The sequence below is a fragment of the Mesoplodon mirus genome (assembly GCF_964341445.2).
Source record: "Mesoplodon mirus genome assembly, chromosome: 11".
Classification (NCBI taxonomy): Eukaryota; Metazoa; Chordata; class Mammalia; order Artiodactyla; family Ziphiidae; genus Mesoplodon; species Mesoplodon mirus.
The window spans coordinates 88,472,856-88,491,507 of record NC_138987.1 but is presented as its reverse complement, the minus strand read 5'-3'; the positions used below and the strand labels follow the sequence as shown (position 1 = coordinate 88,491,507).

The 18,652-nt window shown below is 38.0% G+C and overlaps 1 protein-coding gene across 6 annotated transcripts in view; it reads left to right on the top strand.

Moving 5' to 3' along the window:
* The window catches only part of PIK3C2G (phosphatidylinositol-4-phosphate 3-kinase catalytic subunit type 2 gamma), a gene marked incomplete at its 5' end in the record, with an annotated part of 317,069 nt that overhangs the window by 186,005 nt on the left and 112,412 nt on the right, over positions 1–18,652 (top strand). For all 6 annotated transcript variants that reach the window (XM_082636498.1, XM_082636497.1, XM_082636496.1 and 3 more), the window contains 2 exons: positions 268–404; positions 2,269–2,438. In XM_082636498.1, coding sequence (XP_082492624.1) covers positions 268–404; positions 2,269–2,438 — 307 coding nt within the window. The remainder of the gene's footprint in view (positions 1–267; positions 405–2,268; positions 2,439–18,652) is intronic.

Genomic DNA, 18,652 nt, shown 5'->3' with positions numbered 1-18,652 from the left:
ACTGTAGTTCTAGAAAAAATATTAAAGCTGCTCTGATACATCTGATGCAAACACAAGTAGCCTCATCGCTCCCTAGGATTTAGGAAAAATTAGAAGCAATACTATCTAGGTAAGACTCCTTCAGAGAAGAAGATTGGGAAATAAAAAGGGTAATCCAAGTAGTGCTGGCAACTATTGATGTTGTTACCTATATCAAGATGCCTTTCCTAAGTATCCCTCATCCTGTAAAGAAAGAAGTATTTCCATAATCTCTTTTTTATCAACCAGGATTGGTGCAGATGGTGCCCGATGCTATAACCCTCGCGAAAATCCATCGCCATTCTGGACTGATAGGACCACTGAAAGAAAATACAATCAAAAAATGGTTCAGTCAGCACAACCATTTAAAGGTGGATTATGAAAAGGTTTGTCCTTCTGCAGCAAATTTTAAATAATGTACTTAAATAAGGATATACTCTGGCTCATTAGATATTCTGATTTATGAAAAAGTAAATTAAGTACATCTTGAGGTCTAATTCATTCAGTCATCAGCATAGTAATAATGACACAGTTTAAGTGGTATATTACCTAGATAACAATTTCTGTGTCTGGTTTTCCCTCTGGGTAGAATTCTGGGCTTTCAGTAAAGACTCTCTTTGCTCAGCGGCTTCCCTTACAGCAATCTCACCTGAGATGATGCTCCTGAAAACTACCTCCTTCATGTTACCTGTGCCTATTTGTACACAACCTATAATTTCTATAAATCTCCCTCCTTCCATTGCAATATATTTCTTCTTCCAAGTTCTGTTTTTTCATGCCTCATTCTTTCAATGTTTGCAGAATGCCTAATAGGGTTTTTATTTTTTTGTATCTCAGAACTTTACAAAATGTATACTATTCCATTTGACTGCCAACATTTTTTCCCACTTTACCCTGGCATCTAGCCTGCAGTCTACAATCGTACAGGTTCCACCCTCTACCAAGGCTTCCAGATTAGGGAATGAGTTGACTACAGCCAGGCCTTGTTTCACTTGCCAAGGCATGAACTGGTACAGCTGCCCCAGAGGCAGGGGCACCTTTATGCTAATTCACACAAAGATGCAATATGGGCCAGCATTAGATTTGCTCAGAACTGTCCTGAGCACTAAACATCCCTAATTCTAGGAAACTCCTCAGTCCTGGGCAAACTGGAAGGCTTGGTCACCCTAGGTGGCCTGGGCCATGAAAGAGAGATCCAAGAGTTCATCTACTCCAGACTTCTGTGAGATTGGAATAGAGCAAAATACAGGTTTTGGAGGCCAAGTAACAGGGAATTAGATGAGATTATCTAGAAATCTATTTTTTAGCCAATTCCCCAAATTGTAACTTGAGTTAGGTACAAACCCCTGGGGTTATATTGTTTGGGGTGTTTCCATGTACATTTGATGTTCTTCACCGTGTGAAGGACATATTTTATTATCTTCACTTTATAAGTAGAGAAAATCTAGACAGACAAATTAAAGACTTGCTCAGGCACCTGGGATACCTGGAAATAAGGTGTCCTGGCATGTAGTCCAGCCACGTGGTCTTCCACTCGCTAGTTGAGGAGGCCCATACCTGTGGCCCAGCCAGTCACTCGTGCTTACACTCATCGTTGCATCATCGAGCAAAACGATGAATACCCAGGAGACAGTTTTTTTGAAAAAAGAGTAATTTTGGCAAGAAACCTCTGTCCATTAAAGAAACATAAACCACAACTAACTTAGTGGAATCTGCTTCTACCCGCACAAGCGTTCACTGGTATATACTGTACCAAAACCTTTTGGGGCATTAACTGGATGACGTATTTGTAGGATAAACATAAAGTGTTACAGATATCTCAATCTAGTTTTTTCTGTGTTAAAAATTTCAAATATTCAAAAATTAATATTTTAAATTTCTATGGGAATAGGCAATACTGGACCATATTGTTCCTTCTTCATCTTGAAAAAAGCTATCCACTGTTGTACCTTTGCGACATTAAAAAATAACACTAAGAATCCTCTTTAATAAACTGAAAATTAGCTTTAACTGAATGAAAGTTATTTTCTCCCATTTCAACAAAAACACTCATTAGGCTAAAGAACAGATTGCTTCATGTTCTTCTGTAGCATATCAAGAACCAAGCATTTAATCATATCCACTCAACTGAGATGTAGAATTGGTTCTTGATTATATAATTTTGCTTTTTATCATACTTTTACCGTTACCTCTGCGTTTGCTCATTTCTTGTGTGTGTCACTGTTGTGTTATTATTTTTCAACCGATTAGGCCTTGAGGAACTTTTTCTATTCCTGTGCTGGCTGGTGTGTGGTAACATTCATCCTGGGAGTCTGTGACCGTCACAATGACAACATCATGCTGACGAAGTCAGGCCACATGTTTCATATTGACTTTGGAAAATTCCTGGGTCATGCACAAACATTTGGAGGCATAAAAAGGTCAGTGCTCAAATAATGTTTATTAATGTAATTAAGCAATCTCCTGGAGCAATATATAACATGTAATGGCATAGAAACCCAGCAGATGACTTGTTCCCCATCTCTCAAATTCCCCAAGATAACGTAAACATGATTATGTATCTAATAATATTGAAGGAAAGATTTTTTTCGATAGACTGTTAATGGAACAAATTAGGTTTCCTCAGATTGTTAGTAGACTAAATTGGCCTTCTCCCACAGGATACTAATACTGCTCCAGTCTGAATTGTATGGAATATGATATGTTCATTTTCCTATAAGCCTTGAATGGACAACGAGGCCTGAGTTCATGGTCTCAGTACATCTGGTATATTGCCCATAACAATCACCAGCCTGGTCTACATGTAAAATGAGCACACTTCCTGCACTGAATTAGGCTTGAATTATTCCAAAAATATTTAGTAAGCATCTACCATTCAAGACTCTGGGGATACAACAGTGGACAAAGCAGATACAAACCCTGATCTCTTTCTAGTAGGGATGACAGACATTAAAAAATACAACACGAGGTAATGAGGAGTTTCATTTCTTACTAAGAAACTAAAGCAGAGAAATGGGATAGAAATTAACAGGGGCAGGGATGCTATTTTAAAGAGGCCTCCTTAAAGAAATGAGAGATAGTTGTATAGTGAGTAATCACCTTGTGGAGATCCATGAGAAGAGTATTCCAGGAAGAAAGAACAGCAAAAATAACAGCCATGAGTATGGACTAAGCAGGCATGTTCCAGTGAGAGCAAGAAGGCCTGGGGCCTGGAGGTGGAATAAAGAGGGACAGGTAGTAGGAGGGAAAGATAAAGGGTTTGGTGGAGGCTAGATCAAGTAGGGCACTGAGGACATGGCGCAGAGGTTGGCTTTTACTTTATGTTCAGAGGCAAACCATTGGTGGATTTCAGTGGATTTCAAAGCTTTCAGCCGCTGTCCTGTCAAGTAATGAGACCAGTTAGAAGGCTATTGCAATAGTTAAGGCAAGACCTTGATGGTAAAGAAGTGGCAAAAGCTGACAGATTCAGAATATATTTTGGAATCTGAACCACAGGACCTGCTAATTGATTGGCGTTGGCAGTCATTAATGGGCTGGGAAAATGGGCCCGGTAAGTAGAAGAAGAAAGGAAAATATTCGATGACTCCTGGATTTTTGTTCTTAGCAAACAATTATATCATTTACTGAAAAGGAAAAGACTGGTGGTTGAATAGGTTTTTGTTTTATTTTATTTGAGCTGGGGGCAAGGGAACCAGAAATCTAAGATTAAAAGTCCCTTGCTCCAAAAAGATACTTCATGTTAAAGTAGAAATGGTATCAGACCATTCCAAAGACTAATCAGTCACTTTTAGCTAAAAATAGCTTTTCAAAAGAGGAAATAAATAAAAGTCTCCTACAGTATAACAAGATGAATTTTCACCAGATGGTCATAATCTGGTATGAAAATGCCAATATAAACTACATAATAAGGTGTAATTCTTATAAACTGATAGCTTCTATTTTGTGGAGGCATACAAATGGAATTGCCTCACTTTTTATTATTTTCAGTACATTGCCTTCTATCATGAATAAGCTCAGGAAGAGTCACCACATATTCATTCATTCCTTACACATCTGTTGAGGATGGTCTGTGTGCCAAGGACTGTGATAAACCTTGGGGATACAAAGATGAATAATACACATTTACCACCTCAGTGGGGCTTACTCTTTCTTTAAAATACTGGGAAGACAGACACATAAATAATTACTCCAGAATGTGGTGAGGGCAGAGATAGATGTATAGACAATTAGAACATCACAGAGGAGGGATACCTGGTATAAAGGACAAATGTTAATTAACATATAGGATCATATTGCATAATTTACTCATTTAACACTTTCCCTAAATCCACTCTTTCCTAGAAATTTAAAGATTAGATTAAAACTGTAACATTTTTATTTATTTTGCTGTATTGTCCACTGAGAATTTGGGTTAACCCCCTTATTCATTTACTCGACAAGCATCTGTGTTGACCATGGGGGTGGTTAAAAGATGCATAAAGATATTCCAGCTCTACAGGAAAAGTTTCAGTTGGGGAAACATACAAAAGAAGAACAAGTTACTAAACAATATAGTAAGTGCTATAATAGAGATATGCACCAAGGTCTGTAGAAAAGATGGAGCCCAATTGTTTGTTGATGTTACAGCAGCTACTGCTACTTCTGAAGTGCAGCAGTTTAAATCTTTTTTATGCAACCGTTATGGAGGTCATGAAAATGTGCCCAGCACAGAGACTCACTAATAGTAGGTTCTTAATATTGTTTGCTGAATTAGTCAGCCAATAAACTATTCACAGGTCAGCCTTCAACCTTTCAATAATTATTTATTGGATGAAAGAAAGTGAAGTTGACCCTGTCTTCCCTTGAGATTATTGATTATTGAGCACCAGCTAAGGAGGCCAACTGCAGCGTTATGACCCATTTGGATTATTGTTTGCAGGATTCTCTCTCCACCAATGGCTATGTAAGGCTCATTGGCAATGTCTCCTTGGATTTCTTTCTTGATACTGATACTTCTTCCCTGAGTTTCTTTAATGGTTAAACTGAACTATGTCTGCTCCCTATTACTCACTATATATTTTGAATTATAGGCAGCATCTAATAATTTTCTTCAAAGTCTCTTTCAGTTGTTTCTGGAGTTCATTTGATTGTTGTTTCATTAGGCAACTGATGTCTTCCATCCTAGGTCCACCGGTTGTTCTTCTTGGTTGCTAGGTGGACAAAGGTCTCATAAATCAGGCCTCTGAATCCCCCTAGGATAAATGAACATTCTTATTTGTACTACACTTATTACGTATAAAACTGATCTCTAGAGAAAAGCCAGCTCCACCTAGCTTCTTCTGTACACATACTAGATATATTAATAAACACTCCTTAATATACAAAGCCAGGTTTGTAAATCATGCCCTATGACTATCCTAATCTCCCATAACCTAGCAAGGCCATATAAATGCCCCAGTAATAAACAGCAATAAGCCAGGATCATACTCCTTAACATAAAATGCAGCACCCACAGGGAGTAAAGAGCATATGTATCCCAGACACATGTGTTTCTCCTATTGTCTACTCCTTAAAAACATGGGGAAAGAAAGTATTTGTGTGACTTTTTATGATTTACAAAGTGTCACTAACATACATTAACTGATTTTACTTCATAATACAATTGCTCAACCTCACATAAATACAGTTTCCAGTTGTGGATAAGTTTGGGATTGACAAAAAGAAATCACATACATAACATAAAATCCCTCTCTAAGATTTAACCCTTAGCCAAGGATACAGAACTTAAGAATGGAAATAAGCAGGCCAACAAAGCAAAAGCAAATGCAGTGTATCTGGGGAGTGATTTTCCCTTGGTTTCCTTAAGAGGAAGCAGCAATGAAGTGATATTCTCCTTACAAGGAAGATCTTGAGAAATAAAAGGATTTCTTGCTGGGCCATTGCCCTTTTGTAGTCATGCTTACATCATCATTCCAGAACATCTTACACTAATCATCCATGTGGTCCTATTTAAGACATGTTTATAAACATTGGGCTGTCCTGATTTTTGAATTATGTGGAGTCTTCCCAGCAACACTCTCATTAGGAGTCTTTGCTCAGGTTTCCCTGAACCACTGCTCTTAATTCAGTTTTCCAGAAATCTGGAAAGCCCATCTTCATGCTTAGACCAAATCTGAAGCTCTAACTTTCTAACTTTGAAGAAAGAAAAAAAATTACATCTCAGTTATGAATTTGAAGGATTTCACATCTTGTATATAAACAAGAAGTTCTTCCTTATCGGTTTTAATTATGAGATTAGATGAAAAGGATTTACACCAGCAGATTAAATCACAGGACAATTCAGCCCCAGCATTACTTAATGATTCTGGGGGAAAAAAATGGCTAATCCCTACAATGAAAGCAATAAGAAATTTCACCAACTTTCTGAAACCAGTTGGTTTCTCTTTTGAAGTATTGCCTACTTATTATCTTCATTTCTTTATTTTCTCTTACAGAGATTCAAATTAAAATCTTGGTTAACAAATTATACATCCGCAATTTTTCACTCAAAGTTCCCCTGTAACAATGATTTCCATATAGTAATTTTTTCATTGCATAAAAGATATTATTGTAATAAACTCTAAATTTCCACTCAGTAATTTCTTGATGGTGACTTTCTTTTACAGAGGACGAGAAATTAAGGAAGGCCTTTATTGGTGATGTTTATTGTTCTCCTAACTCATTGTTTCATACTTTTATTTTTTCAGACTATATTTCCAGTCTGTATGGTCTTTCACTTTGTAACGCCAGACTTGCATGAAGTCTTTCTTGCAGCCTTACTTCTAGATAATTTTAGAGGCTGTATGAGCACTAGTTAAAGGCAGGTACCCTGGAGATAGACTATGCTTTTTTTTTTAATCCCTTACTATCATTTACTAATGATGTGACCTTAAACAAATGGCTCTGTATGCTTCAGTTTAATCTTCTATAAAAAAACAGATTTGTTTTGAAGATTAAATTAATTGATATACGTAAAATGCTTGGAAGAGTTCCTAGCACTGAGTAAAGGCTCTATAAAAGTTTGTTGGAATTAATTATAATGTAAGTATTCCAAATGAAGTGACAAGAAATGAGATTGCATCTTTAGGTAATTATTGTTTCTTTTTGTTCAAAGTTATCAAAATATCTTACTTTTTTGGTACTTTTTAAAGTACTTTTTTGATACTTTTTAAATTTATAAATTGAACTTCTCTGACTTTGAAGTTTGTTGACTGATAGATTAGATTGCACTATTAGGTTTATTTGGATTGTAATGTTTTTCACCAAGTCACTTTTGACTTCTGATGTAATTTTAGACATGAGCAGAGGTGTGCTGGAGCTAGCTCACACTGACTTGGGAGAGCCTATGATGTGTATTCTTTCTCAACTCCACAGTCAATGACATTCCACTGGTGGCCTGAAATCAGCCATGATGGGAGACTATACACTATGGAAATTGACAAATGTCACAAATCAGAGCTTTTTTTTTTTTCCTAAAAAAAATGAGTGAGCTGGTTATTAAATATTTACCACCACACTCTAGGACATAAATCCATTTAAAACAGATGAAAAATCATTCCAGAACTCTGTCAAACTCTGTCCTTTTCCTATTAAAATATATACACCTGGGTGATCAAAATATTATATATCTATCTTTTTAACAACATGATTTATACCCGATTTTCAAGTTTTATCCCAACAGATCAACAATAACCTAATATAATTGATCTCAGAATTTTCATTTCAATATTAGTCATAAAAATTATCTGTATCTATAATCATTTTGACACTGTCTTCCATATTTAATTACCACTAATTTAAAAATGTTTAATGTTTAAGCTCTAATTTGAGTATTATATTATTTATATTCTAAATATCCTCAATTTAACCATCTTTGGGAAAAAACTCCCTTAGCAGATTAAAAGAGATTAACTTTTGTCTTACTCCAGTCATTCTGGTTTAGTACAGTATTCATAGTAATCCAAATGCCATATAGGTATTAATGATCTCCCACATGCTTTAATTACTACTTTAGTGTTCTTTGAAATTAGATGTTTCACTGGTCTGTTTTCACAAGATTGTTTATTAAGAAACACTCTGGTTCCTCTAACTCAAAGCAGGTTTCAATTTCATCTGAACTTTCTAGAAGAAAAACACACTATCTAATACCTTTCCAACTGTGAGTGCCATAAGAACATCTTTGTATCATAAGCGCCTAGCTAGTGCCTGACATTTAGCAGAGGCTCAATTTTGGTTAATTGAAGGATCACTACAAAAATGCCATACAATTTACTTTTCTTGACCTGAGAAGCAGCAGTTTTTCTGAAGATAAAATTATTAAGAATTTGCCATATTCTGTTATTCTAACTGGAAATTTACCAAGGGATTTTTTAACCTGATGATCACTTTACATGTGGGAGTCGGGGGATGAGACTCAAAATTTGATACATACTACCTCATAACCATTTAGGATGGCTAGTATCAAAAAACAGAAAATAGGGCTTCCCTGGTGGCGCAGTGGTTGAGAGTCCGCCTGCCGATGCAGGGGACGCGGGTTCGTGCGCTGGTCCGGGAAGATCCCACATGCCGCGCGGAGCGGCTAGACCCGTGAGCCATGGCCGCTGAGCCTGCGCGTCTGGAGCCTGTGCTCCTCAACAGGAGAGGCCACAACAGTGAGAGGCCCGTGTACCGCAAAAAAAAAAAAAAAAAAAAAACCAGAAAATAAGTTTTGACAAGGATGTGGAGAAATTGGAACCCCTGTGCAATGTCAGTGGGAATATAAAATAGTACAGCTACTGTGGAAAACAGTATGGCTGTTACTCAAAAAATTAAAAATGGAATTACCATATGATCCAGCAATTCTGCTGGGAATACACTCAAAAGAATTGAAAGCAGAGTATCAAAGAGATATTTGTACAACCATGTTTATAACAGCATTATTCACAATAACTAAAATGTGGAAGCAATCCAGATGTTTATCAATAGATGAATGGATAAGCAGAATATGGAGTACACATACCATAGACTGTTATTCATTCTTAAAAAGGAATAATTCTGACACATACCACAGCATGGTTGAATCCTGAGGACATTACACAAAATAAGCCAGCCTCAAAAAGACAAATGACTGTATGATTCCACTTACATGATGTACTTAGAGTAGTCCAAATCATAGCTACAGAGATACAGAAACTAAGGTGGTGGTGACCAGGAGCCTTGGAGAGGGAGGAATGGGGAGTTATTGTTTAATGGGTATAGAATTTCAGTGTTAAGAGATGAAAAGAATTGTGGAGGTGAATGGTGGTGATGGTTGCACAACATTATGAATATATTTAATACCACCGAACTGTACACCTAACAATGGTTTAAGATGGTACGTTTTATGTTATATGTATTTTACCACAGCGAAATAACTGAGAAAAAAAATTTGGTACACTGTAATTTTCACAAAGGCCTTCTCCAGTCACAAAGTCAATCTCAGGCAGACTACACCTAGCATTTGAATAGGGCTCTGGATTTTCCAAAGCACTCTCACTATTTCAAGAAATGAAGTTTATTTTGTCATTCCCATCTTCTCGCTGTTGTTTTTCCCTCTTCGACTTCAATTTATCATTCCATTATGCTTTATCACCTGCTTTCTTTTGAGTAACTTCCTTTATATTTACCTCCCTCCCATTATAAGTAAAAAAAAAAGTTTCTCTAATTAAAAAACCCAACTACCCAACCATGAGTTTTCTTCAAAAAGAGACTTGCAGATTTTCAGATGAAAAGAGTGAAGGGTGCTTGAGAAAGGAAGAAAAGTTTGTGACACAGAGGGAACAAAGAGGGGGAAAGAGGGAAGGGGAGAGAGAAAACAATTTAAATAGTGTAAGGATTCTGCTTTCCTGCACCCAGTGAGAACAAAGCATGCTTAAAATGGCAGACATGACTGCTGACTCCTTAGCTGGTCTAAGGTACAATGTGCCTGTCAATATAAGCATCTCATAGCCCTGAGTCTGAGTCTAGTTTTTAAAGAAAGACTACAGATATCTCCTAAACACGAGCCTAGTATTAGAACTTCTTCTGGTACCCAAATGAAGAAACGGTACCTGCTCCTGTGCTGGGGGAGACACTCCTGATGTTAAACTTAGTAAGAGATAAAAGGTCCATTTCAAGCTTTACACATAAATATTGATCATGCATATAGTAACTTTAAGAGCGATTTAAATGTTTTCAGAGGTAACTTGGGCTATTCTTGATTTACACCTTCAGCCTGATTTTAAAGCCTTATCAAATTTAAAATGCGCTACTACCATTCATTGTCACCCAAGCATTATAGCATTAATAATCTTTTCCCTATATCCAGACTAATTTCTGTTCCAAGCATACACTGGAATTCCATGCAAAGCATAACTGTGCACTTTCCCTTGAACTCAAGCTCAAGGGGAGGAAACATGGGAATTTGGAGGAGCTGACCATTCTGTTGCCATTCTCATAAAATCCTGATCTACTATAAACTCACACCCAAAATATCAGACTTAGGAAAGTAAGCCTTGTGAAGAGGTAGTTGTCTTAACTACCCTCTTCAAATAAGAGAGACAGTGTACCTGAGCCTGGGAGGAACTGCAGAGTCAGTATCTAAAGTTATTAAGCAGTTAAAGATCAGGGACCTCCCAGAGTCTAACTTAGGACCCACAGTGTATTTATAAAATAGGCTAGACCAGAGAAAAAACATGTTTTACACTTAAGAGATTATTGGTGAGGGTTCTCCTTAGTTAATAATTGCTGAGAGCTTGGAGCTCTCACAGGGTGTTAAATGTTCTTTTTGTAATAGTACATGCACCCTTGTGTTCTTATTATATTGCACATATGAGGTTTCTTGTGTTGTCTAATTATACAAGGTTCTATCCTATCCAATGGAGATTCCAAAACTGCCTTCTCATTTAACTCATGGATATGAGACAAGAGACTTGTGTTCTTTCCGTTGGACAGCAAAATGTGCTCTCTGAAATGTAGGTCATTTGTGATATCAGGAAAAGTGTAGGCTTAAACATTGCCCAATGTACTCTGTAGTCATTTATTTGTATGCTAATATCACCATTCACTATGATGGGAGTCTGCAGCTTTTAGAAATCTTTAAAATGATATATTTTAATGTTACTATGATATTTCCTGGGGACAAAACATTTTTAATTCATGAAATTAATAATAATTTCAATAATAAACATAAAATGCGCCTCACTACTGAGTCCCACATTTCAGTTCAAGGTACAAATACATATTCAGCCCTCGAGACTTTCAATGTCCATTTTTATGTGTCCATTTACAGGCTTTATCCATTGCTCGAGTAAATATTAGATGAACTATCCTATAAAAGGAAGAAATAAGTATGTTCACAGAGCACAGAAGACAGATTCTATCATCATGAATCCTTGCTTGAGATCTCTGTCTTTCCAGTCCTCTCTCCATATCCCCTTCCTACATCACCAATACTGAAACACCTAGCTTTTGTCAGATTGTGGTGAAATATCACCGGAAGTGGCAGGAAGCAGTGCCCCTTATTGTGGTGCTGTGTCATCCAGTATATGGGATCAGATTCTAAAAGGAAAAGTCAAAATTACCCTTTAAAGCCTTATCAATACTTGATATGCATTAGCTCAATTAATCCTCACAGGAACTCTTTGAGGTAGCTACTGTTATTTTCTCTAATTTACGAATCACAAACTGAGACAGAAGTCTTCATTGTTATAGTTCACCTTGGGAAGGTGCCATGTAGGAATCTGGTAATTCCATTTCTCAGTAATTCCAACACACTGTTTCCTCTTCAGCATTGGAAAAGATGGCTGTTTCTTTTTTTTTTTTTTTTTCTTTTTTTTTTCTTTTTGCGGTATGCGGGCCTCTCACTGTTGTGGCCTCTCCCGTTGCGGAGCACAGGCTCCGGATGCGCAGGCCCAGCGACCATGGCTCACGGGCCCAGCCGCTCCGCGGCATATGGGATCCTCCCAGACCGGGGCACGAACCCGTATCCCCTGCATCGGCAGGTGGACTCTCAACCACTGCGCCACCAGGGAGGCCCAAGATGGCTGTTTCTTTAGTTAGTGCCAGATGACATAGTTATCTGCATTTATGGCCATGATATATATTAAATTCATGTCTTTAACAACTATAATCAAATGTGTTGCAAGATGGTTGCATGATGGGAGGCAGTCAAACATTAAAACCAGGTGTTACAATAGCAGGGCCACTCTCCCATCTATGGGCAATATGCTCTTTTATGACTGAAGAATCAGACACAATTGCTCACTCTCTTTTAATTTTTTTCTTACATTAAAAAAATACATCTAATACGAATCATTAATCTAATAGAAGTTAAATGCTCATGGGATGTGACTCCAGTTTTCAGCTCACCAGGGACTATTTGGTTGAACTCAGTATGGCCAAAGACCACCCTGAACTGTTGGGATGAAGCCCAGTGGTACTATTTAGACTGCATAATTCACATATAAAGAAGTTGCTTCTGTGAATAATTATGTCCTCAAATAGCTTATGTGCTCGATACTTTAAAATCAAACATCATTCATTTTTCAAGTATGTACATATTTGTTTAAGGAATAGTTCAGTAAATGAAAAAATGCTCATTTTAACGATACAGCACCTCTGCTATTTCAGAGCGCATCCATTACAGTTAGCATGCTTGGTCCATTACCTTAATAATGTATTTCAGAATAGGGCAGTCTCCACTGTGAGGGCTAGTGGCGCTGAGCAGCCTAGCACTGCAAGAAAGCATTGATGCAACAGGGCAGATGTTGTCCTCAGTTTCAAATGGGCCATCCTCATAGCCCAGCAATCCCACAATACTTATCCTCACAAGGTAAACCTCAGATCTCTCCAACCCATTATTTACTACTACTTATTTTAGCCAGACAACCACACCTCCTACTTTTTTGGGGAAAAATAAAAAGAAACAGAACAGAGCCTGCTTTTGTACTCAATACAAAACTCACAAACTTACATCTGCATATAAACTTCTTTCTTGTGATAACAGAAGATTAGTCTTTCATTTCTAAAGCCAATACCTCCATCTGTGCTTTGGAACCATTTCCCTCCCATCTTCTTACATACATTATGCTATCAATAATTCACTTTTCCTTGCGTTCCTCTCCCATTTATTTATTTATTTACTAGCCACACTGTGTGGCTTGTGGGATCTTAGTTCTCCGACCAGGGATTGAACCTGGGCCACAGCAGTGAAAGCTCCAAGTCCTAACCACTGGACCACCAGGGAATTCCCTCCTCTCTCTTTTAAATAATCCTGTGAAATATGCTTATCACTCCACAGTTTAGCCTTGCCCCCCAAAATTAGTTTCTATGCCATTTTGCTCACCTTCCCAAACTTCCTGAAGGAGGTTCTAAACTCCTGGTCTCCTTTTCTTACCTCCTGTTCCATAACCACTTCAATCTGGCTTCATTTTTCATTACTTGATAAAATCAATGATGACCATAATGCTAAACCCAACAATATTTATTCCTCATTTTACCTAATTTAGCAGCAGATTTCAACAGTGTTGACTATTTCTTCTTCAAAATACCCTCTTTGCTTGCCTTCTATGATGCGTCATCACCCTCTAGTTTTTCTCCCCTACTCAGTGCTCAATGCAGGATGATTCCCTTCTACCAAGCCACTAGCTGTCAGATTCCTGAAGATTTATCTTAGTCCTTTTCTCTTCTCAATGTACTGTCTCCAGCAAACTGGTATCAGTTACATCCAAGGCTTCTATCAATATTTATATCCAGATGTCTTATACAAATTTTAATTAAACATTTTATTTTGAGATAATTGTAGATTCACATACAGTTTTAAGATGTAATACAAAGAGATCCTATGTGCCCTTTACCAGTTCCCCCCAATGGTAACATCTTATAAAATTACAGTACAGTATCATGACCAGCTTATTAATATTGATACCATCCAGATACAGAACAGCTTCATCATCCCCAGGATGCTTCATGTTACCCCACTTCCCTCTCAACCCCTGATCCCCCTCTATCCTTAACCCCTGGCAATTACTAATTTGTTCTCCATTTCAATAATTTTGTCATTTAATATATTCATTAATGCAAACACATATTTAATTGTCCTAAAATGAAATTATATACCATTTAGAAAGGAATAAATGCATAGCCTTTGGGATTAAAAAAAAAGAAGGCTTCTTAAAAGAAAAAATTTTTGATCCTGATCCCTTAGTATTATGACATCAGGTGAGAGAGAGAGAAATAGAAAAGATGTCCAGAAGTGGGAAACTATACAGGTAAAAGGTACAGAAGCATGAATAGTTAGGACTTAGGCAGGTAATAGTAAAACTACTTATCTGGAAAAGAAAAAAAAATAGTCACAACAAGAAATTTCTGGTTTATTTGCACAGCTATATATGAGAGATTTTCAACATTTTATTCAGAATGCAACACAGTATATATTCTAAGAGATCAAATCATTTCCAATCTTCCCTCTTGCCACAGCCAATTTATATCTCAGGTTTATAAGTCCTGCTTAAACTTCAGAAACAGGCTCCAGTACACTAATTCTGCAACCTAGGATTAGGTTCACATTTGAGTAGATTGATAAATCACATACCAGCTACAGCTTTTACAGCCTCTAGGGATGGGATAGGATTCTGTTTCACACGTGAGGCTTCTTTCCATTTCTAGAAAAATTTTAGTCTAATTCTGAGTTATTTTTTTAAATTACTCAGAAGTGAGCCATGCAAATCATATAGAAAAGATGCAGCATTTTAAACTGTGGTAATAATTTAAACACAGCTAAACTTGGGTTCTTCAGTATTATTATTAGTTTATATTTTCTCTAACGGATATGTTTCCTTTGTGTATTTGACTCTCTGCTATAATGTTTCTTCATCTGATTTATAATGGTGGTTACCATGGAAGAAGGAAATGTGTTATCACATGAACTTAAGCATAACTACAAAAACTTTCTGAGAGAAATCACTTTGGTCAAACATACTTTTCTCTATTGAAAAGAAAAGCATATCTATCATGTTAGAAAAGAAAATTTCAGGAAGTTGTAAAATTTAGTGTTCTTTCAAAATTATTTCAAAAGTTTCATTCAATATAGCAAATATACAACAGTATAGAGAGTAAGAAAAAAGAATTGGAAAACTTTTATATACAAAATTAAGATTTTATTCTGATTATGGAAGTCTAGGATATTGCTAAAACTCACAAAAATGTTAGCAGTAGTGATGACTCTGTGGGTGAGTGATATGTAAAAAATGCTACCAAATTCAAAGGTACACTTAAGGGCTTATGCAACCAAAGAGGTTACAAGGAAGAGCTGGGAGTAAATTAAACTTTGAAGGAAAGACGGGATTCTACAGATGGCATTTTTGAAGAGATAGGGAGATTTAGCTTCGACTAGGTTCAGCTCTAGAACATTTTTATTAGTTTGGAGACTAATTAGAGTATTTAAAATTTATTGAGTGTTTACTATGTGCCAGGCTATGTTCTAAGTACTTTTACATGCTTTAACTCATTTAATCCTCTCAGCAATCCCAGTAGTCAAGTGCTCTTATCCCCATTTTACAGAGGAAGAGATTGAGGCACACAGAGGATAAGGAACTTGCTGAGGGTTGCAGAACGACTAAGTGGTAGAACATGATTTGAAGCCTGGCTGGCAGGCCTGCAGTCTGTGCCCTCTGCATAGAACCTCATATAGCCATTCACAAGTGTGTAGTCCTCTCTGTGTCAGGCCTTTGTGTATATGTTCTTAGTTAATCCTCACAGCAATTCGAAGAGCTAGGTATTGCTTGTCCATTTCAGAGATGAGGAAACTGAGATACAGCAGGCCCAGGATTAGAACCCATGCTGTATCTCATGTTTTCAACATCTGTGCTCCCAGCTTGGCCAAAGTAAAGGGCTGTAAATTCATAGCATACAGGCTAGATAAGTCAATGTAGGCCAAATATAAAAGAATTTTGAGCAAAATTTTTAAATTTGGACTTGATTCTTAAGAAATTCCTCAGTGTCTAGGTGCTCAATAAATTTTCTTGAATGAATGAATGAATGATTAAATGAATGAATGAATATAAAGCTAAGTGGGGAAATTATTACATCAGCTTCTCCTCCAGACATTTAGTGGTAGCATGGATCACACAATAAAATTTAAAAACCACAGCCAGACAGAGGTAGCTTACTTATTTTCATTAAAATACTTTGCCTGCAATTAGATTCCACTGCCCCAGATCAGCTACAAAATACCTGAGTTGTGGCTTTCTGATTTGAATATACACACTTCTGAAAGGTCTGGTTAACTAAGTTCAGTTAGTGAGATTTCCAGCTCTACTGAAACAGGAGGGAAGGGGGCCAGGCACAACCTTTGAAAGAATGACATAGCCCAAGGACATGACATAAACTGATTAAAACCAAATGGGTCCAAGATGGCAGAGAAGTAGATTTCTACTAGAACTTGAACCTCAGTATACCCTCATTGTAACACATCAGCAAGCTAAATGACACACCCACAGGTGCCATGACAGTTCCAAGATTGACCATAAGGATCAAAAAGTGGGCGGTGGCCCAATTCCTGGAAATCCCCGCCCATTCCTGAAATAGCTGGAATACTCCTCCCACTCATTAGCCTATGAAATTACCCACCCCTATAAAAACTGACAACCCCATACCCTGGTGCCTTTCTCGCCTTCTGAGATGGCCCACACTCTGTCTGTGGAGTGTGTTTCTCTCTAAATAAATCCACTTCTTACCTATCACTTGTCTCTCACTGAATTCTTTCTGCGATGAGACATCAAGAACCTGAGCTTCCTTAAGTCCTGAAACCAGGTGTGTGATCTCAGTTGGAAGATCCTGGGTTTTGGCCAGGTTCGAGTCCCGGTCACATGGGTTCAAGTCCCAATCAGGGTTTTGGTCGGGTTCAGGTTCCAGCCTCGGGGGTTCAAGTCCCAATCTAGGTTTAGGCTGGGTTTGAGTCCCAGCAAGTGGGTTCAAGACCCAATCTGAGGTGCAGTTTCACTACTATGTTTTTATTAAAATAGCTAAACATAGCAACAATAAAGAACACAATTATCCTGGCAGTTCCCTGGTGGCCTAAGTTAGGACTCCAGGCTTTCACTGCCGAGGCCCAGGTTCAATCCCTGGTGAGGGAACTGAGATCCAGCAAGCCCCATGGCATGGCCAAAAAACAAGCAAACAACTATATACATATGTATATATATATATATATATATATATATATATATATATACACACACATATATACATAAAATTAACCAAAAAAATTAAGAGGCTTCCTCAATAATCCTTGACTTTTCTCAGTTACTGCTTGAACTGAACTTAGTTATATCTAGGTTGCTAGGCTGAATTTTATTTTATTTTATTTTAATTTTATTTTATTTTTTTGTGGTACGCGGGCCTGTCACTGTTGTGGCCTCTCCTGTTGCGGAGCACAGGCTCTGGACGCGCAGGCTCAGCGGCCATGGCTCACGGGCCCAGCCGCTCCGCGGCATGTGGGAATCCTCCCAGACCGGGGCACGAACCCGTGTCCCCCGCATAGGCAGGTGGACTCTCAACCACTGCGCCACCAGGGAAGGCCTAGGCTCGAATTTTAAAATGTCTTCAATTCATTCAAAAATCTTTATGTTTTAAACAACATTTTACTCAAAACTGTATTCACATTTCAAATGCTTCTAGATCAGGGGTCCCCACCCCGCAGGCCACAGACCGGTACCAGTCCATGGCCTGTTAGGAACCGGACTGCACAGCAGGAGGTGAGCGGCGGGGGAGCGAGCAAAGCTTCATCTGTATTTACAGCCACTCCCCATTGCTCGCATTACCGCCTGAGCTCTGCCTCCTGTCAGATCAGAGGCGGCATTAGATTCTCATAGGAGGGCAAACCCTACTGTGAATTATGCATGCGAGGGATCTAGGTTGCGTGCTTCTTATGAGAATTAATGCCTGATGATCTGAGGTGGAGCTGAGGCAGTGATGCTAGCACTGGGGAGCGGCTGCAAATACAGATTATCATTAGCAGACAGGTTTGCCTGCACAGAGACCATAATCAATCAATTGCTTGCAGACTCATATCAAAACCCTATCAGTGAGTGGCAAGTGAAAACAAGCTCAGGGCTCCCACTGATTCTGCATTATGGTGAGTTGTATAATTATTTCATTATATATTACAATGTAATAATAATAGAAATAAAGTGCACAGTAAATGTAATGCACTTGAATCATCCCAAAACGATCCCCTCCCACCACCACCACCCTCCCCGGTCCGTGGAAAAATTCTCTTCCATGAAACTGGTCCCTGATGCCAAAATGGTTGGGGACTGCTGTTCTAGATGACCTTTGGCCAAATCAGTATTGAAACTCCGTCTCATCCTTGCTCTTATTCAGTGAGGGAGACCGCATCACAGAGCGGGTGAGCGGCCCTCTCTCTCTGCTCTCTCTATTAGAAGCACTAACACTTCATCTCAGGTCTCTTCGTGTTTCAAATAACATGAGAAAAAACTGACAAATATAGGGGAAACAGGATCTTCTGGTCCTTCTTTCTGGTCCTTTGTTTTTCTGCTTTTCCAGAAATGAAATATAGTTACCTCTTTTTTCCCTTACTAAGCATATCACAGTGAGT